Here is a 20,619-nt window from a genome sequence, read left to right on the forward strand (position 1 = left end):
GCGGCGGCCCCGGGAGCCCACGGGACGCGTTGGGCCGCACGGCCGGACACACAAGGAGCAGCAGGCGGGGATCGCGTTAGGATGGGCCTTTCTTTACAAAGTGCATAAACATCACGGGCCGCTCAGGTGCTGCGGGGCCGGCAGTTCCCTCCCATGGCGATGAACACGTTGATGGGGATGTGCGGCAGCGTCAGGCGGTGGTTGGCGGGACAGCGCCGCAACTGCCTGCGGGGAGACAGGGGTCAGAGGGACGGCACAGCACGGCACAGTACGGCATAGTACAGTACAGTACAGCACAGTACAGCACAGCACAGTACAGCACAGTACAGTACAGCACAGTACAGCACAACCTGCAGCATCACAGGAGCCCCTTTGGACCCTCACCTGCCCGCAGTCCACGCTGTGCCCACCCGTTGCTGTGTCTCCAAAGCTGCGGCCGCACTACAACAGTCGCCCGCCTCGATGGGGAACCTCCGGGCCCGCGGCGCTTCCTGGGAGCTCATGGCCCGGCCCGGTTTTCTCTGCACAGGGAGAAGCAGCTGGGAGCTGCAGCGGGGCCTGGCTGCGATCCCGGCACCGGCACCTTCCTGCTGTGAAGGAGCCCGGCCTGGTTGGGCTGCAGGCGCCGGAGCAGCTGGACACACTCAGCTCAGACGTGAGGCCGCGGTGGGTCGGTGTGAGCACAGCTCTGAGCTCATGGGCGCAGCCTGGGGTCCCCTCCCTGCAGCAGCAAAGTGTTGTGTGAGCAGCAGCTCCTAAAGCCCCCCCGCCACACCCCGATGAAAACGGGAGAGGAACAGAATGGACCCTGTGACCCCCCTGTACTCACGGTGCCCACCGAGCAGGTCCTGCCCAGCACAGCCCAATTCCCCCCTGCCTGGCCGAGCTGTCGCCCACTTTGATGCACCTCCGTCATCTGGGATTCATGCAGCATCGGCTGCATCACAATAACACGCCCATGCTACAACAGGCGCCTCGATGCCCCTTCCCACCAGGGCAGGAGCAGGGCCTGGTGGCTCTACACGTGCCAACAGGGAGCACGGGGAGCCCCTGGCTGCTGCGATGCTGTTGTCGAGTTGCTGGGGGTAAAACTGAGATTGAACGGCCCCGATTTGTGAGAGGACATGGAGGAGTTTTTGCTCGCCAGCGGATACCAGCTCGGCCAAACCATTGGGGAGGGAACGTACTCCAAGGTGAAGGAGGCCTTTTCCCAAAAGCACCAGAAGAAAGTAGCAATTAAAATCATTGATAAAAGGGCGAGTCCAGAAGGTAAGAAGTTGCCCCTGAAGAGCTCCCAGGTACCGACCCCTCCTTGGAAGCTTTTAGTTCCAGGCAGAAAATGAGTTTCCCAAACTTTCCACCCAAGAGCAGGAAGGGCAGGGAGGTGCTGGGGGCAGGGAGGTGCTGGGGGCAGCTCGGAGCAGCCAGGCCATGGGGTGTCCATCCGGCTCCTCCAGCCATAAGGTGGCCAAAAGCAGCACAGCTCAGACCCCTCCGACAAGGGCCCTGCTTGGAGCCAGGCACCCTGGCACAACCCTTCTTCCTTCCCACTTTGTGGCCGCAGCCCGGTGCGATGCCGGGGCTCAGCAGCTCAGGAACTGAGTGAATTTTCCCCCTCTTGGCAGAGTTCATTCAGAAGTTCCTGCCCCGGGAGCTCCAAATCATCGAGCGCCTGGACCACAAGAACATCATCCACGTGTACGAGGTGCTGGAGTCGGCGGAGGGGAATATCTGCCTCGTGATGGAGCTGGCCGAGAACGGGGACATCTTCGACTACGTGGCACACAGGGGTCCCCTGCCCGAGCCCTGCGCCAGGGAGCTGTTCTGCCAGCTGGTGGAGGCGCTGCGCTACTGCCACGGCTGCGGGGTGGCTCATCGCGACCTCAAATGCGAGAACGCGCTGCTGCAGGGACACACCGTGAAGCTGACGGACTTCAGCTTCGCCAAGCAGCTCCCCGTGGGCAGCCGAGAGCTGAGCAGAACCTTCTGCGGCAGCGTGGCCTACGCGGCCCCCGAGGTGCTGCAGGGGGTGCCCCACGACAGCTGCAAGGGCGACATCTGGAGCCTGGGCGTCATCCTCTACGTCCTGCTGTGCGCCCACCTGCCCTTCGACGACACCAACATCCCGCAGATGCTGTGCCAGCAGCAGAAAGGCGTCTCCCTGCCCAGGCACCTGGAGGTCTCCAGGCCGTGCCAGGACCTCCTGAAGAGGCTCCTGGAGCCAGACATGGTGCTGCGGCCGTCGGTGGAGCGGCTCAGCAGACACCCCTGGTTGGCCGGACCCTGAGGAGCGCTCGGCTGCTCCCCCCCGGGGACAGATTGCTTCGAGGATGCCAATAAATTTGGATGTGTTTCCCACGTGTTCGGCCTCACGTGTGCTGCCAAGGCAGAGCTGAGGGCTGCTTCACTTTAGGCCATTTTTACCTGCCCCCTCCCAACCCCCGGCCTTCAGCAGGGAACAGAACAGACCAAGCAGCCCCATGTTCCCACCCCCTGTAGGCAAACTTCCCTTGGGATGAGGGGGAGGAAAGCAGAAACATAAAGCAGTTGATCCCCTTGAGGCAGCTGCCCCCAGCCCAGGGCAGGGGAAAAGGAAGGAGGACACAGTGGTGAGTGCGGAATTCCTTTAATTGCTGTTAACTGCAAGTCTGTAAAAGGTTTGGAGAAAGTTACAAAACTACAGATGTTAGAATTGTTCCTGGTTTTCCACCCCAGCTACAAAAGGCTCCGGAATAAACAGAGAATATTGCACAGACAACCAGACGGTCAGTGGGACTAAAGAAAAACAGGAGACATGAGAGCAGCGCGGCCCAGAGCTCCACATCCAGCCTGGGTCACCCTGAGCCCAGGGAGCGCAGTGCTGAGCAGCCGCAGCTGCAGCCCCACATCTGAATGTCCCCAAATGGGGGGGGAGAATATCAAGTTTTCCAAGAGCACCTACACTAACGCAATCCAGAAACAAAACCCACAGCTCAGATGAAGCAGCCAAGGAAGGGGCAGAAGAGCAAAGGTAGCACATATAAAACCACCTCCCGAAAGGCCAAACAGCCCCATTAGGGCAACCTGCAATTCATGACACTAAGAGTGAACTGCCCCAGAAAGGGGCGGTGGGTCCAAAGGGAGCATTGCAAGCAGCTGCAGGAGCTCAAGTGAAGGAAACCAAAGGAGCTGAGGGCAGCCCGTGGCCCCGGGGTGGGCTGCAGCTCTGTGAAGGGCAGCACTGCAGCTCGGTGCTGCTCCAGGCTGAGCCAAAGCACCGCCCAACCAGAAAGAGCTCAGGGAAGAACAAGCCAGGAGCGCTCAGCTTGGAGAAAGTAACTAGAAGTACACAAAATGAAGTAGAGAAAGGCAGATCAGCTGTTGTAGCTGCAGAGGGACAACGTGAGTTTCCATTAGAAGAAGCTTCCGAGACAAGAAGCCAGGCAGAAGCGCAGGGTTTGGCAGGGAGTTCAGCTCCTTCCAGCACAGCACAGCTCCGGGCCAAAGCCAAAAGCCAACCGCCTTCCATTGCAGCAACGAGTGTGACAGCAGATGGGATTCCTGCTGCAGCACCCCCAGCCCCAGCCACAACACACATTGGGGACAATGGGCCGGCAGCTCAGAGAGATTGGGAGCAGCACCCGGGAAGCTCTGAGCTGCTGCACAGATACACACACACACAGCGACCCAACAGCAGCCTGGCAGCACCGAGCAATCCTGCCAGCTGCCCACGCGCCCACTCAGCCCTCACCGCATTGCACCCTGCCACCACCAGACACTCCTGGGGGTCAGTTTTGGCCTCGCCGCTCTATCTGACCTGCAGAGCAGACGAGCTCCCAGTAGCTTTAAGTGTACGAGCAAATTCCTGCTTCTTCCCCCCTCCTCCGGGTCCGAAGGGGTCGTTTGAGTTGCCCACAGGATTTAGCAGGAGCAAAACTCCTCCAGCCACGAGCTGCAACCCCCAGCACAGTTACACACAAAGGAATAGCCGGTCTGTGGTTTAATTCACATTCGATGGTGGAAATGGGCCTGTGGTAAGCTGGAAGCTGTTGCTTTATTCCCAGTCTTCCCACTCTTCATCTTCCAGCTGCAAAAAAGAATAACATCCCTCAATACCCTCTACAACTCAGCAGCTGATAAATCCTCCTGCCCAGGGCACACACACCTGACACAACCACCAGCTCCACGTCTGCACAACATGGATCTGTTTGCCAGCCCTCCCTGGGGAACACTCCTCCCTCCCTGAGCTCATCTCAAAGTCATTCAGCTCCAGCTGATCCTGACCCCCCTGTCCCCAAAGAGCTGATGAAACATTGGTGCTCTCTGGGATCACCTCCAACTCACCTCCCCAGACACCTCCACCTTCGACAGCGCCAGCTGCACCTCCTCTTCAGTCATATCCAAATCAAAGTCCTTTTCCCAGTCCTCGCTGATATCAGTGCTGGAACCTGGAACCACAAACACCACAGCTGAGCCACCCGGGCTGCATTTGCTCTCCAGGTATTCTGGCCAAAGCAAAAGCTGCCCTGCTCAGCAGACACTTTGATTTCTTTTCTCCTCCCTTCACTGTCACAAAAGCAAAGAATCTGGGCTTGACGTTCTAGACAGCAATTCAGGGAGTGGTGGGCCAGGACAGAGATCTGCACAGCAGAAAATCTCTCCATAGGTCAATTACGGCTGTTCCCCAGCCTTAATGTTTTGTCAGAAATGCCCAGCTGACCCCATTGTCTGCATGACCAGCATCACAGCTCCAAGCCCAAGAGCCCACACCCAGCTTTCCATTCCAACTCAGAGCCTTTTCCCCACAAGCTGCCACACAGCAGGTTTCTGGGCCTGGTGCTGGTCCACACACACCTTTCTTGCCGTTGTTGGAAGGGGTGGATTTCCCACTGTCAGAGTTCAGCTCAAAGATCCGGAGATCAGTTGGTCCTTCCTCTTTCAGAGTCTCTGTCCTGCCTTGGGCTTTGCTCTCCACCTCTTTGGGCCCAGTCCCAGCCGGTTGCTCTGAGCACGCTGCTGGCTCCTGGGCAGGCACAGAGGGACACCCCGGCTCAGGGGGCTTTGGCAGCTGGCTCTGCTCCTCGGAGGTGGCCTCCAGCAGCCTCTGGGAGAGCTCTCTGTCCCCAGATGGCTGCGCTCCAGTTTGTAGCTGCACAGCAGGCACTGTGGCAGGGTTTGCAATCTGAGTCACAAGGGAGACGCTCTCGCTGCTCTCAGAGGGGCTCCCCTCTGCTGGGGCCAGCTCAGGAGGGAGGATGGCCCAGCTTTCCTCCGAGGGTCCCTTAAGAACAGAGGGGTGGCTTCCCTCCAGGGCTGCAGGAGCCGATGCTTTCTCTGCTGCTTGTGGAAATTTCACGTTTGCACAAGGCAGGGGTGACATCCCCAGGAATTCCTCTGTAAGAAGGCAGAAGAGAAGCAAGAGATGTTTCAGCAAGTGCAGCAGAAACAGATAGTACAGCAGTTTTAGATAAAGCTGGGCCAGGAGCTGACCCGGTGGGAGCAAGGAGGAGCTGCCACCTTCTCTAACACAGGTAGCTGACATCTGCCCACAGCACCCCCTGCACCATCTAACCCACCTTCATCCTCTTCCCAGCCTGGCTCCTCTTGGTGAATGCTCTGCTCCGCGCGCTGCTTCAGAGCCTCCCTCCGGACTTCATCCTGCAGGGAACTCAGCATCAGCAGCTGCTCATGTCCCAGACCTTTTTTTTCCCCCCAAGAACATCAGCAACATCAGGGGCACAGAAGGCAGCCCAGCCCTGCTGCCCCAGGAAAGAACCTTCTCCCTCTTCAGTCTGGCTGGAGTGCCCACACAGTGAGAGAAACCCAACCCACCTGCTCCAGGCGATGCACTTTATAGAAGTAGCGTTGCCAGAACTCCAAATGGGAGACAGCCGCAGGGACCTGGGAACAGCACAGGAAGGGTAAGTCCATGAGCCTTACAGGAACCACTGCAACCTGCACAAGGCACCAGCCTCGCCAGGCACACAGACATGGAACAAAGCATGAGGCTCACACCAACAGATGCTCAGACACACATCAGACAACAACAGAGGAACAGATCCTGGACCAAGAAAAACAAGTGGGGGCAGAATACAACACTGCCATGTAACTACTCTCTGCCACCAGCTCCTCAGGGCTCAGGTGGGAATCATCCCAGGTCAGAACTTTTTTCTGCTACAGTAATAAAGGCTGTACCATTTTAGTGTAGAGAGCTCGGATGGAAGGGCTGGTTGCCAGCAATTCTGCGATCTCCCCTTTCTTCTCTTCCAATCTAAACTGGGAAAGCCAGGCTTCAAGAAGCTCAGCAGGGCCTGCACAGGACAAGAGAGACAACAATTTTGGCATAAACAAGGCACAAAGTTTCAGGAAGCTTCTTTGGAAAGATGCTCCAGATGAGACGAGGTGAGCAACCATCAGGTAAGGAAAGGCAGGAGGACAAGAAGACATGCAGCCCTGAGATGAGAACAGCTCCTTTGTGTGGCATCAAACCCCACACAAGTGGAAGGAGATTCACAAGCACTGTGCGGCCAAAGCAGAGAAACCCCACACCAGGCCAGCTTTCCTCAGCAGAGCTGCAGGGCTCCGTACCATCAGGTTCATTGCAGTAGGTGGCTGGGTCTGACTGGAGGCTGTAGAGGCGAGCCTGGAGGAGAACACATATGTGTAAGAGCCATCAGTAGAGGGATAACAGCAGGACAGGCTTAAGGATCAGTGCTGAGGGGAAGCTCAGAGCTGGGGCGCTCACCTTCACACTGTCATAGGGCTCTGTGGTACCTGTGGGTGTTGCCATCAATGTTATGACATCGCAGTCGATGGTCTTGTCTGGTGAGGGAGCAAAAGTGTCCGAGATGACACCCAGGAAGTCAGAGATTCCCTTCCTCACCTTTTCAGTCGCACCGGAAGCTTCCGTCCTCTTGAAGAAGGACAGTGACATAGTGGTAAGGAGCAGCGCCTGAAGCAGGATTCCTCTCCCTCTAAAAATGTGCTGAGATGACTCATGGCCAGGGCTGGGCAAAGGGTGTGGTGGCAGCCACTGCCCCCGGGTGGTGGTGGGGCAGGTTGAACAGTGGGTTGTTTGGAAGCAGAGCTGGGCTCTGAGGGGAGCCCAGAGACTGGCACAGAAACAACAAAGCTGACAGCTCTGAGGTCTGATGTCACACCTCGGTGACGCTGCCAATAACCTGCCTGCACAGCACACAGGCAGCAAGAAAACACTGGTAAGCTCAATGATCCCCAAAGCTTCAATATTACAGTGAAAAAATCCTATTCAGTATTAAACCTACAAGGGAGGACTGTGTCCTCAGGGGCAGGAGGGATGTGCCAGTTTCAGGTACGTCTTTTATTCATCCCATTCTGCTCGAACAGGAGCTCAGAACCTGCTTTGATACTCACTGCCAGTTTGTCCTTGACCACGCTGGCCGTAGCAGCGATGGTGCAGGCTGTGTCGTGCTGCACAACTTGCGTGAACTCAGCCAGGTCCCGCTTCATGAATTCCAAAGCTTCTGTGGACTGTAGGAAGACAAACAGCCTGACTGAGCTCTGGGAACATCTCACACTCACAGAAATGAAATGCAAGGCGCCCTTGTGCAAGGGGTAAAACTGCAGTAATCAGAACAACAATGGGAGACAGCCAGACTCAAACCAAGTCAGAGTATTTTTTAAGTTAAAAGTTGGAAAACAAACAACAGAAGAAAAACAGGCGTGGAAAAGCCTCACAACGAGCCCCGTGTAATGAACACAAGCAGCACCGTCACCCGCAGGACGTTACAGGACGTTACAGGACGTTACACATCAGGACGCGATGATGCCGTGGCACAAACCCGATCCCGGCTCCCGGCCGTTCCCCGCAGCCCCGGGGCCGTTTTACCTTCTCCTTGACGGCCTGGTAACTCTGCTGCAGCCAGCTCCGCCACCAGCCGCCGTCCTCCCTGCACAGACACACACATCAGCCGGTACCGACCCCCAGCCCCGCTCCCCACGAGCCCGGCCCGACCCAGCGCCGTCACCCCGCACTCACCCGTAAGCCATCTTGGCGGCGTGACGTCACCAATATTTACCGACCCTTCACCTCCCGGTACCGCCTGCCGCGGAGGGGCGGACTTCCGGGAACGGCACTTCCTGTTTCCGGGAGGGCCCGGCGGGGCGGGGAGCGGCGTGGGGCGGTGAGTGGGACCGGGACGGGACGGGACGGGACGGGACGAGTGGGGTCAGGTCGGGTCAGGTCGGGTCGGGTCGGGTCCGGTCCGGTCCGGTCCGGTCCGGTCCGGTCGGGTCGAGTCAGTTCGGGTCGGGTCGGTGCTGTGCGGTTCCGCTGTCCGGTTCCCCGTTCGTTCCGCTCTAACGGCTCCCTCCGCCCGTAGCAGCCGCCATGGAGATGCAGTCGTACTACGCGAAGCTCCTGGGGGAGCTGAACGAGCAGCGCAAGCGGGATTTCTTCTGCGACTGCAGCATCATCGTGGAGGGGCGGATCTTCAAGGCGCACAAGAACATCCTGTTCGCCAACAGCGGCTACTTCAGGGCCCTGCTGATCCACTACATCCAGGACAGCGGGCGGCACAGCACCGCGTCGCTCGACATCGTCACGTCCGACGCCTTCTCCGTCATCCTGGATTTCCTGTACTCCGGGAAGTTGGATCTGTGCGGGGAGAACGTGATCGAGGTGATGTCTGCGGCCAGTTACCTGCAGATGACGGACGTGGTCAACTTCTGCAAGTCGTACATCAGGTCCTCGCTGGATATCTGCAGGAAGATCGAGCGCGAGGCCGCGTTCTACCAGGCTGACAGCGGCAGCTCGGCCAGGGAAGGGCCCTCACACAGCACCAAGGGGCAGAGCTCCAGCTCAGCACTGCGGGACAAGGACAGGACGGCAGAGTGTCACAGCGACCCCCCGTGTGGGGAGTGCGGCAGCTGCCAGCCCCTGCAGCTGGTGGGGAGGGAGCTCGGGGGCAGCGTGTCCCCGGACGATGCCAACTCGTCCCTGCACAAAGGGGTGGAACCCAAGGTGGAGTTTGATGAGGTGGAGGTGGACGTGGGGGGGCGGCTGCAGCAGTTCCCGGCTGCGTTGTCTCTGGAGCAGGCGGACGAGGGGCTGCACGGGGGGCAGGCGATGGACCTGGCCTGCAATAACTTCCACATGAAGCAGTTCCTCGAGGCTTTGTTGCGTAACAGCTCGGCTCAAAGGAAGGATGATGTCGTTCATCACTTCGTTCGGGGCTTTGAGGGTCGGCCGGAGGACACGGGGGTAGCCATGAGCTCCATGATGGACATTCACAGCGACTGGTATGGGGAGGACACAGGTGAGAGGACTCGTGGGTCAGTCGTGATTGGGGAGGAAAGCGCTTGGTCGTGTGACCTGTGTTACTCTCTCTTGTTCAGGAATGCGTTGCTGAATGTTATGCCATAGTGAAATAAACTGTTGTTCTGGACTTCAAATGAAAGCTGTACTCGTTTATTCAGTGCAGCATTTGGAAGGTAAGTATTTGTAATAGGTTCCGCAGTCTCTTTGAAACAGGTTCTGGAGCTCAGTGTTGGTGACCCTCTAAATGGTCTCAGTTGGGACCTGGTTGAATGGGAGGCAAATTTAAAACACTGGAATTGTGAGAAGGTTGTTCTTTCCTAGAAGCACAAACAGGGAGATAAGTTGGGCTTCTCCAGGAGGAGCGTTCTGTATAATCTGCTACACCACAATGAGCTCATTCCATTGGAGCTCCTTCCAGTTAATCGGCTGCAGGACAGTGTCCATTTGCTGTTATTTGACCTTCAAAAAGACAGAAATGGATGGAACAGCAGTAATGCAGGCAGCAGAGAGGGAAACTTTCATGGAACGTTCTATTCTGGACAGCCAGCTCTCACTTTCTTGTTATTTCTGGTTCAAGTATTCAGGTATGATCTTAAAACCAAAACCACATTATGTTCTCCCAATGCTTTTAGGTCATGACTCTGGTAGTCACAAATCCAGTCTTAGTCTCTCCATCATCATGCCTGAGGTTTGTGGCGTGCTGTGAGCTGAGAGCATCCAACACAGTTTGCTTACTTTTTCCCCATTCCTTAAGTCTTTGGATCAGAGGTTTTTGCAATTGTACAACACAGAAATTCCAGGTAAGCCAAGTACAGAAAGAGTGGGAAGTGAATTGTCCTGTCTTGGAGTTATGGCGAGGACAAGAAGCCAACGTAGCTACCGTCACTGAGCCACCTAATGCAATGCCTTGTGTTTTTTCCCCAAGGTGATGTGCTGGTTGTGCCAATCAAGCTTCACAAATGCCCGTTCTGTCCCTACACGGCCAAGCAGAAGGGAATCCTGAAGCGACACATCCGCTCCCACACGGGCGAGCGGCCGTACCCCTGTGAGACGTGTGGGAAGCGCTTCACTCGGCAGGAGCACCTCCGCAGTCACGCTCTGAGTGTAAGTGTGGAGGATTATTGGGGAATTCTTAAAGCAGACCGAGTTTGTTGTTTCCTGAGCACGTTTCCCAGAACATCTTGGACAAAGGTTGTTGCCAATGTGAGGTAAGCTTTGTTAATGATAAGTTGAAGGAACTAATATTTGATTCGTTAGTCCTTACGTAGCCCCAGATTTCTGTTGCTGGAGATGTGGTAGAGTTGCTGCCCCGTAGCTTAACTGTAGATGTTTGTTTTAGGAATATGGGCAGTCCAGCACCCTATAAACATCCAAGGCTACGGATTGCTTTTGTTACCATAACGTTTTATTTTTAACTTCAGGTGCATCGATCCAATAAGCCGATTATCTGTAAGGGTTGCAGGAGAACATTCACAAGCAGCCTGTCTCAAGGGTTACGACGCTTTGGTTTGTGTGACAGCTGCACTTGTGTGACCACCACGCATGAGGACTCGATGCCCATTAACCTCAGTCTGATGGAACCATCGTCAGAGGGCCAGGAGAAGGGTGATACGGATAATGACTGGCCCATATACGTGGAGTCTGGGGAGGAGAACGATCCCGCTGAAGATGATGATGCTGAGGACAAGCAGGAAGTCCACAGGAGCTTGGCAGACCGAGAAACACTTACGTAGCAGTGGGAGGAGGTGGGGGGGACTGAAAGTCTCTCTCTGACAGTGGTTGGTCTGCAGCAGAACACTTTGTATTTATCCAGCTCGTGACACTGAGTTGGTTTGTTGATTTTCTTTAAATTATTATTCAGTTTTTTATTAGAAGAATGGGAAGAATTCAAATTCTTTATAACACTTTTAAGTTCTCAGTGCTGTGCACCAGAATTTGTGAAGGATCTGCCTGGGGTTCACAGAGGTTTTATCTGCAATCTCCAGCTGTGTCTCTGCCTCTCGGGTTCGAGGAGGAGGCGGTGTCCTGTAGGCAGAACCGCTGTTGTTTTTGATAACAGGTTTCTTCAAATAAAGATGTTGTGCTCCTTAACCCCTGGTCTGAAAGGGGCACCATCATCTCTTTGAAGATTCAATTAGAAGAAATGTGGCTTTCGTCCTTTTGACTTTTCTAAACGAAGCTGTGATCTCTCTGTATTAGGACAGCATTATCTGAACTGTAAACCTTGTGTCTTTTCATAGACTTACTGTGACCTGGAAACCAGGGCAGGTGTGTCAGGATAACAAAAATATGCTGCTGATGAAAGCATAAAGTGAGAATAAATACATTTCACATATCCTTAGCTTACAAGAATTTAGAGAACAAGTTTCTCTTTCCAAATTGTTTTTACTCCATCTTTGTCTTTCAGGAGCTCAGACCGCAGCTCTTCAGGTGTGTCCTTGATGTCACTTAGACACGAGCAGTTTTGGCTTAAGCTGTTCTGAGCACAGGTTTGTTCATGTCAAAGGAAAAGGCAAATTTGCACATTAATTTTCCTAGCTGAAGATCAGAAGGTTGTAACCAGACATGGCTGATGAACAGCAATTCCTCCCACCTTTACATGAAGTTTCTACATTTATTTTCTGTAACTTAAGCTGAGTAAGCTTTCAGAAGTTCCTATTCCAGATTGTCTGTACGTTTTAGTTTGTAATAGCTGAACGGGATGAGACAAAAAGAATGCAGGGCTCTGTAGTCCCCTGTTACTCATCTAACTCATCTAAATGAAGGCTGTCTTGTGAAGATGAGCTCCTGAGCTCTGGAGCTGAGCTCCTCTGACAATTTGGCTGGAGTTTTGGGTCTGAAGCACTTCTGGAAATCAGAACAAAATGGTGCCAGCATATTTGGAAATGCCACCTGCAGCCCATGAGCACCAGCATTTTGAATTGCTGTTCTGTTTTTGTTAAGTATGTGCAACGTATTCTTTTGGTATCTGATTATCTGATATTGGAAGGATTTCTGTGAGTATGGACACCCAAAAAGGGGCATTATCTGTGTTTGTTAGGAGATGAGCTCACTAATGAAAGTGAGATGAGAATGTAAATAGGGACCTGCAATGACACATAGTGACCAGGCATCACAGCACAGCTGGACTGGTCCTTCTAGCATGACGACGCCAAGTCATTGTAAATAGAGGCGACGAGAGCTGGGATCAGCTGAGCGTGGTGTGGAGCTGTCAGGAGCTGATCCTGCCCCACTGAGCTGTGCTGAGCAGCAGCGCAGCCAACTCTGAAACTGAAAGACGTTCAGAGGAGGGAAAGTGAAGCTCTTGTGAAAGTCTGTAGTAAAAGCTGCAGGAATAACTGCAGAGACCTCCAGCAATTTTCCTGCAATCTGCTTTCTTTGGTCTTAGAGGTTGTTCTTGTGTGTCTTGTGCATAGAGAACGGAGCTGTGCTATGGTTTGTGTGACTCTGAGTAGGGGGGGGCTGTGCTGTTCGTGTTCCAGATCGAAAGTGAGCACCAGAATCGATGTTTCCTGTTGATCTGTCATGTTGTGCTGCTTTGTTTTCAGCTGAGTCCTTCAGCTTTTGTATTCAATAGAAGCGGATGGAGTTGATCCACGTTCTTGTGCCCGAATGTTCATGTCAGTGTTTGCTGTGCTTCCCGTCCCGGTTTTTGATGTTTTCCTGAAACCTTCCACTGTAATTGCAGCCTCCACAAGCTGCGAGGCAGCGATGTAGCTGTTATAAAACATTCACGTGGTGCTTAACCAACAAATGAAAAATGGTTCTACAAAACTCATTTCTACTGTAATCTCCTCAAAGTTCTTAAAGGCCACACAGACTGCAGGAGGATCACGTGCTGCACTGCTGTCCATAGTGCGTTCTACCTGTTGGTGCGAGACCTTGTAAATCTTGCAGATGTGGTTGTGTCGTTACTGATGTTTTATGGCACTTTCATAGCTGGAGTCCTTTTGCCCACTTTAAGTGACCAATTCTCATCGATCTTACCTTACCTGTAGAAGTGACTTAAGTATATTTGTGGATCTCGGAGCATTCTGGAGCGTTCTGATTGTCTAGAAAATAAAACTCTCAGAGGGTTGCTTTGGCTTTGATTATTATTGTTATTTTGTAAGCATTGGAATGGCTGTGATGTGTTGCTGTGCAGCACAGGGCGAAACGAGTCCTGATGTCTGAGAAAACCCCCATTCTGTTCCATTGTGATCCCAGCTGCACTGGGTGAATTTCTGGGCGTTTCCTGAACTATTCTGAGTATTCTGAGCACTCGTATCAGGTTTAAAGATCTGATTTGTTTACTCGAGATATCACAGCATTTTTCCCCTAGTTTTAAAATTCTATGACCTCTTTGTAGCCGATGGAGAACCCTTAAACTCCTGCTTGCACTGATAAAACTGCTGAGCTCGGTGCCCTCTGGTATCGCCAGGAAAGCACCTGGTCTGTGCAGTGTCAGCTGGGTCGTGCAGAACAAATACCCACAATCTATTCTTTTCAGAAGGAATTTTTCAGTACAAGAACTATTTGGGATATGGAAGTGGGGGGAAACCATGATGTAGGATGTCATATACACAAGTGGTGCTGCTTAGTTGAACCGACAGGCACATGGATTATTGGCAGCCACTGTCCAGGGCTTTGTGAACTCAGGGATTGCAGAGCTGGGCTGTAACACCAGGACAAACACGAGTTCATCTGCCCTGTTGTCCTGCTCACAACAGCTGCCTGCTCTGTGCGAGGAAACAAGAGGCGTTTAGCAGCACTAATACCTGAATGCTCCTCTTACAGACATGGAGGCTTACAGAGGTGCATGGCAGGTAACTCACAGGTCTCAATAGCTGTACCCTGGTCTCAATAGCTGTACCCTGGTCTCAATAGCTGTACCCTGGTCTCAATAGCTGTACCCTTGCCTCGTGTAACGCTCACATTTCGCTTCCACAACTGCACAACAAGGAGCTCCTGTGCCTGCCTATGTCAGGTGAAGAACCACATCCTGCTGCTCTGTTGCTGCCAACCGCTATCGCTTCATTTGCCGTCACCTCCCCTTACACCAGGATCAGCAGCTGACAATCACTTCCTATTGATCCTGATGTGATTTTATAAATTCCCATGTATTTCACTTGCTTCATTCTTCCCTGCCTTGGCTGGCTCACGCCCCATAGGAATTCATGCAAAGCTGTGCTGGACTTTTGTCATCTCTCTGTTCTCTTTCTGAAAGAACACAGACACATGAAGGATTTTTAGTGTGGCCTGCACAGCAAAATTCGAAATGAGACAGAACTGAGAAAACAACAGAAGTTTATTAAAAAGGGGAATAAAAGCGGGGAAATACAACGATCCAACATAAATGGACGTAAATTGAATGTGAAGAGAGGAGAGACTGCGAGAATGAAAGTGGGGGAGGAAAAAGCCTTTAGGTGCCTTCCTGCTTCTGCTACGATGGGGAAAGGAACGTAAATTGATTCAAGATGGAATGTCTGAAGTTTATGCAAGGGAAGGTTGAAAGGAACCGAGGATACAGCTAAGGCAGAACATGGGACAAGGGATGATTAACAAATGAGGGTCAGGAGAGAAAAGACGCTGGTGGTAAGAAGAGGAAGGTGAAGGGTGTCAAACTTGGAGCGAGAGAAGTCGAGAGGTGGAGGTTGATTGAAGGCGTTGTGCTGCTTTTTCCAAAGACAACTGAGATGTGAAGGAAAGACATCGCATCTCCTCCTGGGGAAGCTGCAGATACGTTAAGGAAGGATTTGGGTCATTTGGGCCCGTGTTACACATAAAGGTGTGAGAAACAACCGGGACATCGCAGCCCCACCCGGACGGATCGTGTGTGTGTGCGGGACGGAAGCGGCGCGAGCTGCAGGGCGGTCAGACGTCGGGAGCTGCTGGGCTGTGGCTGCAGTCGGTGCGTTGCCCCTTTAATTGTGTCCCCAGCCCTCGGGCGTCCGTGTCCAACGCCCACGTCAGCAAATACCTTTTGTTTCTCTCCCGCTCGGGCTTCCAGGGCTCGGGGCTGCGGGAACGGGGCGCTGAGCGTGGCCCGAGCGGAGCCGGGGACCCCGCACCCTCCGCCCGCGCCTCCATCGCGACCGAGCGAGCGGCAGCCGCCCGCGGAACCCGGCGGTGAGTGGCGGCCGGGGCGGAGGGAGCCCGTGTGCGGGGCTGCGGGCGGGACGGCGCCGGGAGCCGCAGCCCCGCGGTCCGGCCGTGCCGCCGTTCGCCGCCGGGAGCCGGGCGGGCCGCGGAGCCCCGGCAGCGCCAACGGGCGCCATTGGCGGCCAGAAACCGGGCGAGAAGGAGAGAAACCGGGCGCGGCAACAAAGGGCGGCGCGGGAGCGGAGAGCGGGGGGGGAAGTGGGACTGAGCCGGGCGGGGCGGGCGGGGGCGGCTCAGGGACACGGCGGGAGCGGGGCGGGAACGAGCGGAGCCGGGGCCACGGGGCGGCGGGCGGCGCGTCCCGCACGGAGCCGAGCGGAGCCGAGGGCAGCGCCACGCGGGACGGCGGCCGAGGGCGCCGCTCCGTGTTAAAGCACCGGGAGCGGGGGCGGCGGCCCCGGGGCGGCATCGCGGCCGATACCGGGCGGCGGCTCCGCGCCTTGGCGGGCGGGCACAGTGCCGCCGGGCGTCACGGGCTGCCGGCGGCCGGTGCGGGCGGGGCGCGGTGAGTGGCGGCGGCGGCGGCCAATGGGGGCAGCCCGGGACGGGAGGGATGAGGCCGGAGCCGAGTTCCCGTTTCTGGTCCCTCGGGCGGGGATGGATTCGAGCCCGGCCGGATTCGGGCGGTGCGGGAACGGCAGCACCGGGCACAGGCCGCAGCTCTGCCGGTTCCCTCGGGCTCCTCGGGCTCCTTGGGCTCCTCGCCATGACGGTGAACGGCTGAACGGTGCCGCCGCGTTTCTCAGCCTCCATCTGAGGATGCTGCTGCTGCTCATTCGGAGCTCTGACATCGCTGCCAAACAGCACAGGCAGCCTCACATGGACTCGTTCCATCCTTTTCGAACAGCAATGCCTGGTGGTGGATATTGGGATATTTAATTCAAATATATTTGTGTGTTTCAATAAGATTATTTTTCAGAATATCCATTAAATGGGGTCTGCCGGCCTTGGCGAGCAGCGCAACGTGGAATTCACGATTGTAATTTGTTTTAATCCCTTTGTTTCCTAGAGCACAGCACATCTGCTTTGGGATGGAGATTTCGTCCCACCAGTTTCACCTCCTGGAGCAGCTCAATGAGCAGCGCAGGCAGGAGCTGTTCTGTGACTGCAACATCCTGGTGGAGGGCAAAGTGTTCAGGGCGCACCGCAATGTGCTGTTTGCCAGCAGCGGGTACTTCAAGATGCTGCTCTCGCAGAGCTCCAAGGAAATGACTCAACCCACCACCGCCACCTTCCAGGCGTTTTCTCCGGACACTTTCACAGTTATTCTGGACTTTGTGTATTCGGGCAAACTGTCTCTCACTGGTCAGAACGTCATCGAGGTGATGTCGGCCGCCAGTTACCTTCAGATGACCGACGTTATCAGCGTGTGTAAAACGTTCATCAAGTCGTCTCTGGACATCAGTGAGAAGGAGAAGGATCGATACTTCAGCCTCTCAGACAAGGAGGTGAATTCCAATGGCGGGGAGCAGCCGTGTCTGTACGGCGCGGGCTGGAGGGCAGAAAGCAGCCCCCCACATCCACAGCCAAACCCAGAGCAAGGGACGTGTATGAGGGGAAACACTTGGAGCAACTTCAACTACTATCCAGCTTCTCAAAGAAACACGCAGCAGCAGCTGTCCAAGCACGAGCAAAGGCAGGATGCCATAAAGAAATCCCGACACCCGGGACTGCAGCAACCCGCTGACATTCCACACTATAAATCCAGCAAACTGGAGGACAGGGCTGCTGAGCCTGCTGGCCACATTTCTCAACCTGAGGACCAGGTTCAGATTGAGGCAGAAGCGGAATCTCCTCACGTGGGGTTTCAGTATGGCCAGGGCTCCGATGTGATCTCCAGGCGCTCAGCCGTGTCGCAGCAGGAGCGCGACTCGCCCCGTCCTTCCAGCAAATCCAAGTCTCCAAAAGCAGACGAGCAGTACCCCAGCATGCCCTCCATTGTAGGTGTGATGGGAGGCTGGGCTGAAGGTAGGAGGGGGTCTCCGTGCTGTGTCAGTGAGAAACACACAGTGCTGAAGGAGCATTTACCAGAAAGGCTTTGTGTTTTCAGGGATGTAGGCTTGGAAAGCTGAGATCAACACTTGGAGAGTGATGAATGAGTGAAGTTGAGCTTTGCAAAGTACATATTCTTCATGTCTTAGAGCTACACAGTCACGATCGTTTTGGTTTGTTATTCTCACTGTAATGTTGCTGATAGCCCCGCTCCTTTTCCCTCGATGTTGTAATTTACACAAGAGCTGTATCTGAAAAGACCTACAATGTCTTTAAAATAGAAGCCATTTTCTGTTCTGTTTCTGTTGCTTTCAGTAACTGGAGTAACTAAACGACGGGTATGTTACGACTTCTTTTAAAACTCCAACTGTTTCCCAGCAGACGATCTGCCCAGGATGAGGTTCAAGTGCCCGTTCTGCACTCACATGGTGAAAAGGAAAGCAGACCTGAAGCGTCACCTGCGGTGCCATACAGGAGAGCGGCCGTACCCGTGTGAGGCGTGTGGGAAGCGGTTCAGCAGGCTGGATCACCTCAGCAGCCACTTCCGCACTGTACGTATTGTTGGTAACCGTGAGTTTCACTTGATGTGTGAGTCCATCTCAGTGTGATTAAACACAGTGCCAGCCTGTCTGGTTGATACATTGACTCCCGTAAAGAATAGGGAGTAGATAATTAACTTGGTTTTGCTTAAGTCCATTTGAAGCATAATTCCAATGAAAGAGGATGAGTTCCTTTGTTGGCTCACAAAGGCACTGCACTGCGTGAGGTCTGTAATGGGATGAAGTGCACAACTGGAGCTCCTGTGGATGTCTCGTGATTGATGTCTGACCGCTGCTCACAATGAGTTAATGCTGACATTTGATGGCACTCTAGCTTTACTTTTTGTCATTAAACGCTTCCTCTCTGATGCTGTATAAATGGATTCCTCTCAATTTTCCCAGATTCATCAGGCCTGTAAGCTGATCTGCAGGAAGTGTAAACGCCACGTGACGGAGCTGACGGGACAGGTGGTGCAGGAGGGGACCAGGCGCTACAGGCTCTGCAACGAGTGCCTGGCTGAAGCCGGCATCGACAGCATCCGCATTGACTTGGAGGCTGAAGCGCCCCTTGAATTTCCAGCAGACGGGGATAAGGATTCCAGGTGGCACTACGGGGAAGACAACAAATCCGATGTGGAGATCGTGGAGGACGGGTCGTCTGACTTGGTCATCCAGCAGGTTGATGACAGTGAGGATGAAGCAGAGGAGAAGGAAGTAAAACCAAATATCAGGTAGTTGTGAGACAAACACGAGTGCATGGAATTCCTTTTACGTGGAAATCCTGTCTGCCCGTGAGCCCTCCACCAGCCTGACATCTACAGAGACCTGCTGGCTTCTCTTGGACAGGGCCAGACTTGCATGTGTTCATGGACATATCATTGAGTCCATCCTGAGTTTTGCTATCGAAATCCCCATACTTTGCTTCATTAGAAATAATGTGCCCTCAATGGAGTAACGGCTGATCCCGGAGGCTGAAGTACAAGGACGAGGTTTTACGGTACAGTGAGTCTCTTCTCAAAACCTCTTTCAAAGAGGTGAGGTCTAAATGCTTACAAAAGTTGCACATCGGTGTAAATTACTCTTCAGCATTCAGAAATAAAGATAATTTTCCATGAAATTTCATTAAGTCTTCATATTATGTCATGATTAGAAAAGCTAGGCAAAGAATTAAGAAAAAGCATATAAAAATGTTTAGCATGTAACTGGAAAAGCATTTTCTTGTCAAACTTATTCCCTCTGAAAATGGGGAACTCAGTCTGAGATGTGTTGTGTTTGGGCTGGAAGGGGAAAACTGTGTCAATGCAGGCCTGAAACCTTAACTGCAAACAGCAAAGATGACACTATTAATTCCTGTGTACTCCAGGGAGTTTCTAGAAGCAAAGGGATTTCTGGATCAATACCCAATTTAATTAGATATTGTACATCTAAGAATAGTGGGACTGGATTCTTTAGGGAAAAAAAAAGATGTGAAGTGGCTACAAGGGGCAAATGGAACAATCTGCCCATAGGAAGACATTAAGTACAGGCAAAAGAATTACTGATTTGCCCTGGTGGAGCAGGGTTTTATTGCTTTTATACACCTTTATTATTCTCAGCGCCATCCCTAAATGCTTGTAGTCATTTTTAAAGTATCTTCTAAGCCTGGAGCTGTAGCTCCACACTGCAGAGCCCACAGCTCAGTTACGTTTTGTATTTAAAAGATGACCATTTTACATCTACCGCTTTACTTTCAGTTGTTTCCTTGTTTTTGTATTACAAGACAAGCTGAATTAAGTGCCTTATATCTTCCATGCTCTTCATTTGACGTATCCAATCATATATTTTGTTTGTTTTCCTCTAAATTAAAACAATGCTGTTTTATTTTCTTTTAATCTCCTTGCATTGCATCTCGTGATTGCCGCCTTCACGCTCCTGTAAGAACCACCAGCCATTCATGAGCATAAATAACATTTTTATTCCAAAAAGGGAAAGCAAAGACCATAATGGGCTGTTACCAGGAATTTAATTCACTGTCAGGAACAGATCTGAATATTGCTTTTAGAACTGCCAAGTCACACAAAAGACACTTCATTTTATCCTTAGATGCTGAAGGCGGCTTTCAGCTGTTTTCACAATTAAAAAACCCCACAAAAAAAGCTCCAAATGAACAAACCTTTCAAACTCTGGACGTATCATCGTCCAGTTTGGGATACACGTTGCTCCAGATAGGAGAAAAAAAGGCAAAACCATCCATTTATTGTGAGCTGTGAAATAGTTACGAGCACAAGACCCTGCAGCAGAGGCTCAGTCAGGTGCTGACCCTGTTACACGCTGAATCCTTTCTTTCCTCCTGGCTCTTAGACATTCCATCCTCCAGGACTTTGGGATCCTTCTCATTTATTTATCCATTTGCAGTAAAGCTTGTACGAAACCCTTTTCTGTTACGTATAAAGCTGTTATGGGATACATGACAGCGTTTCTTCCTGCTCACTGTCGAAGCCTCCCATGCCTCAGCCATGTCAGTGTCTTCATTGCTCATGGTTTGGTTTTGTAGTTGGTGACTCTGAACTGCAGATATTCTAAACGGGGCAAACAGCTCCAGATCTTCAGCTCCACTTATTATTCAATTTGACCTTATTGAAGCTCAGAAATGCCTGATCAGCTACAGGAATCAGTGTCAGTGTCTGGACC

General features: G+C 53.1%; 5 protein-coding genes across 14 annotated transcripts; 3 read left to right on the top strand and 2 right to left on the bottom strand.

The window, feature by feature from the left end:
- Positions 1 to 71: 71 nt before the first annotated feature.
- Positions 72 to 952, bottom strand: FAM229A (family with sequence similarity 229 member A). The gene is made up of 3 exons (XM_085518544.1): positions 830 to 952; positions 385 to 721; positions 72 to 225 (listed from the first exon to the last, which is right to left on the bottom strand). The coding sequence occupies exons 2-3, from the start codon at positions 501 to 503 to the stop codon at positions 123 to 125; spliced, it is 222 nt and encodes a 73-aa protein (XP_085374670.1). The 5' UTR covers positions 504 to 721; positions 830 to 952; the 3' UTR covers positions 72 to 122.
- A 28-nt stretch (positions 953 to 980) lies between these two features.
- Positions 981 to 2,358, top strand: TSSK3 (testis specific serine kinase 3). The gene is made up of 2 exons (XM_015883307.3): positions 981 to 1,269; positions 1,626 to 2,358. The coding sequence occupies exons 1-2, from the start codon at positions 1,125 to 1,127 to the stop codon at positions 2,285 to 2,287; spliced, it is 807 nt and encodes a 268-aa protein (XP_015738793.1). The 5' UTR covers positions 981 to 1,124; the 3' UTR covers positions 2,288 to 2,358.
- Positions 2,359 to 2,610: 252 nt separating this feature from the next.
- Positions 2,611 to 8,027, bottom strand: BSDC1 (BSD domain containing 1). Its single transcript, XM_015883301.3, has 11 exons — positions 7,997 to 8,027; positions 7,847 to 7,907; positions 7,372 to 7,488; positions 6,725 to 6,892; positions 6,568 to 6,622; positions 6,175 to 6,290; positions 5,812 to 5,880; positions 5,556 to 5,637; positions 4,834 to 5,373; positions 4,324 to 4,427; positions 2,611 to 4,066 (listed from the first exon to the last, which is right to left on the bottom strand). Exons 1-11 carry the CDS (start codon positions 8,005 to 8,007, stop codon positions 4,034 to 4,036), a joined length of 1,356 nt encoding a protein of 451 aa, XP_015738787.1. The 5' UTR covers positions 8,008 to 8,027; the 3' UTR covers positions 2,611 to 4,033.
- A 37-nt stretch (positions 8,028 to 8,064) lies between these two features.
- On the top strand, positions 8,065 to 13,355 carry ZBTB8B (zinc finger and BTB domain containing 8B). Of its 5 annotated transcripts, XR_014935338.1 has the most exons (5): positions 8,081 to 8,141; positions 8,340 to 9,275; positions 9,355 to 9,450; positions 10,203 to 10,381; positions 10,699 to 13,355. XR_014935338.1 is itself a non-coding variant. In XM_032448940.2 (4 exons), exons 2-4 carry the CDS (start codon positions 8,348 to 8,350, stop codon positions 11,008 to 11,010), a joined length of 1,419 nt encoding a protein of 472 aa, XP_032304831.1. In that variant the 5' UTR covers positions 8,065 to 8,141; positions 8,340 to 8,347; the 3' UTR covers positions 11,011 to 13,355. The 5 variants fall into 5 exon arrangements, 2 of the variants coding, with proteins under 2 accessions (XP_032304831.1, XP_032304832.1); XM_032448940.2 differs by lacking the exon at positions 9,355 to 9,450 and having other exon boundaries at positions 8,065 to 8,141; XR_014935336.1 differs by having other exon boundaries at positions 8,074 to 8,141; positions 8,340 to 9,450.
- Positions 13,356 to 15,073: 1,718 nt separating this feature from the next.
- Positions 15,074 to 19,820, top strand: ZBTB8A (zinc finger and BTB domain containing 8A). 6 transcript variants are annotated; one of them, XM_085518515.1, is made up of 4 exons: positions 15,074 to 15,167; positions 16,428 to 17,386; positions 17,789 to 17,961; positions 18,352 to 19,820. In XM_085518515.1, the coding sequence occupies exons 2-4, from the start codon at positions 16,450 to 16,452 to the stop codon at positions 18,682 to 18,684; spliced, it is 1,443 nt and encodes a 480-aa protein (XP_085374641.1). In that variant the 5' UTR covers positions 15,074 to 15,167; positions 16,428 to 16,449; the 3' UTR covers positions 18,685 to 19,820. The 6 variants fall into 6 exon arrangements, with proteins under 6 accessions (XP_085374641.1, XP_085374642.1, XP_085374639.1 ...); XM_085518516.1 differs by having other exon boundaries at positions 17,792 to 17,961; XM_085518513.1 differs by lacking the exon at positions 15,074 to 15,167 and adding an exon at positions 15,257 to 15,923.
- The last annotated feature ends 799 nt before the right edge of the window (positions 19,821 to 20,619 follow it).

Source organism: Coturnix japonica, chromosome 17, assembly GCF_054131305.1.
Source record: "Coturnix japonica strain WE chromosome 17, WE-NBRP24, whole genome shotgun sequence".
NCBI lineage: Eukaryota > Metazoa > Chordata > Aves > Galliformes > Phasianidae > Coturnix > Coturnix japonica.

Bases quoted from the DNA above. Each gene is read 5' to 3' on its own strand.
- ZBTB8A (XM_085518515.1), top strand. From the start codon at position 16,450: ATGGAGATTTCGTCCCACCAGTTTCACCTCCTGGAGCAGCTCAATGAG. The intron at 17,387-17,788 runs GTAGGAGGGGGT...ACTGTTTCCCAG, and splicing joins GATGGGAGGCTGGGCTGAAG to CAGACGATCTGCCCAGGATG. The intron at 17,962-18,351 runs GTACGTATTGTT...CAATTTTCCCAG, and splicing joins TCAGCAGCCACTTCCGCACT to ATTCATCAGGCCTGTAAGCT.
- TSSK3 (XM_015883307.3), top strand. From the start codon at position 1,125: ATGGAGGAGTTTTTGCTCGCCAGCGGATACCAGCTCGGCCAAACCATT. The intron at 1,270-1,625 runs GTAAGAAGTTGC...CCCTCTTGGCAG, and splicing joins TAAAAGGGCGAGTCCAGAAG to AGTTCATTCAGAAGTTCCTG.
- FAM229A (XM_085518544.1), bottom strand. From the start codon at position 503: ATGAGCTCCCAGGAAGCGCCGCGGGCCCGGAGGTTCCCCATCGAGGCG. The intron at 226-384 runs GTGAGGGTCCAA...GTCTCCCCGCAG, and splicing joins ACAGCGTGGACTGCGGGCAG to GCAGTTGCGGCGCTGTCCCG.
- ZBTB8B (XM_032448940.2), top strand. From the start codon at position 8,348: ATGGAGATGCAGTCGTACTACGCGAAGCTCCTGGGGGAGCTGAACGAG. The intron at 9,276-10,202 runs GTGAGAGGACTC...TTTTTCCCCAAG, and splicing joins CTGGTATGGGGAGGACACAG to GTGATGTGCTGGTTGTGCCA. The intron at 10,382-10,698 runs GTAAGTGTGGAG...TTTTAACTTCAG, and splicing joins TCCGCAGTCACGCTCTGAGT to GTGCATCGATCCAATAAGCC.
- BSDC1 (XM_015883301.3), bottom strand. The intron at 6,291-6,567 runs GTACGGAGCCCT...TGTCCTGTGCAG, and splicing joins CTACTGCAATGAACCTGATG to GCCCTGCTGAGCTTCTTGAA. The intron at 4,067-4,323 runs GTGAGTTGGAGG...TCTTTTTTGCAG, and splicing joins AGGTGGAGGTGTCTGGGGAG to CTGGAAGATGAAGAGTGGGA.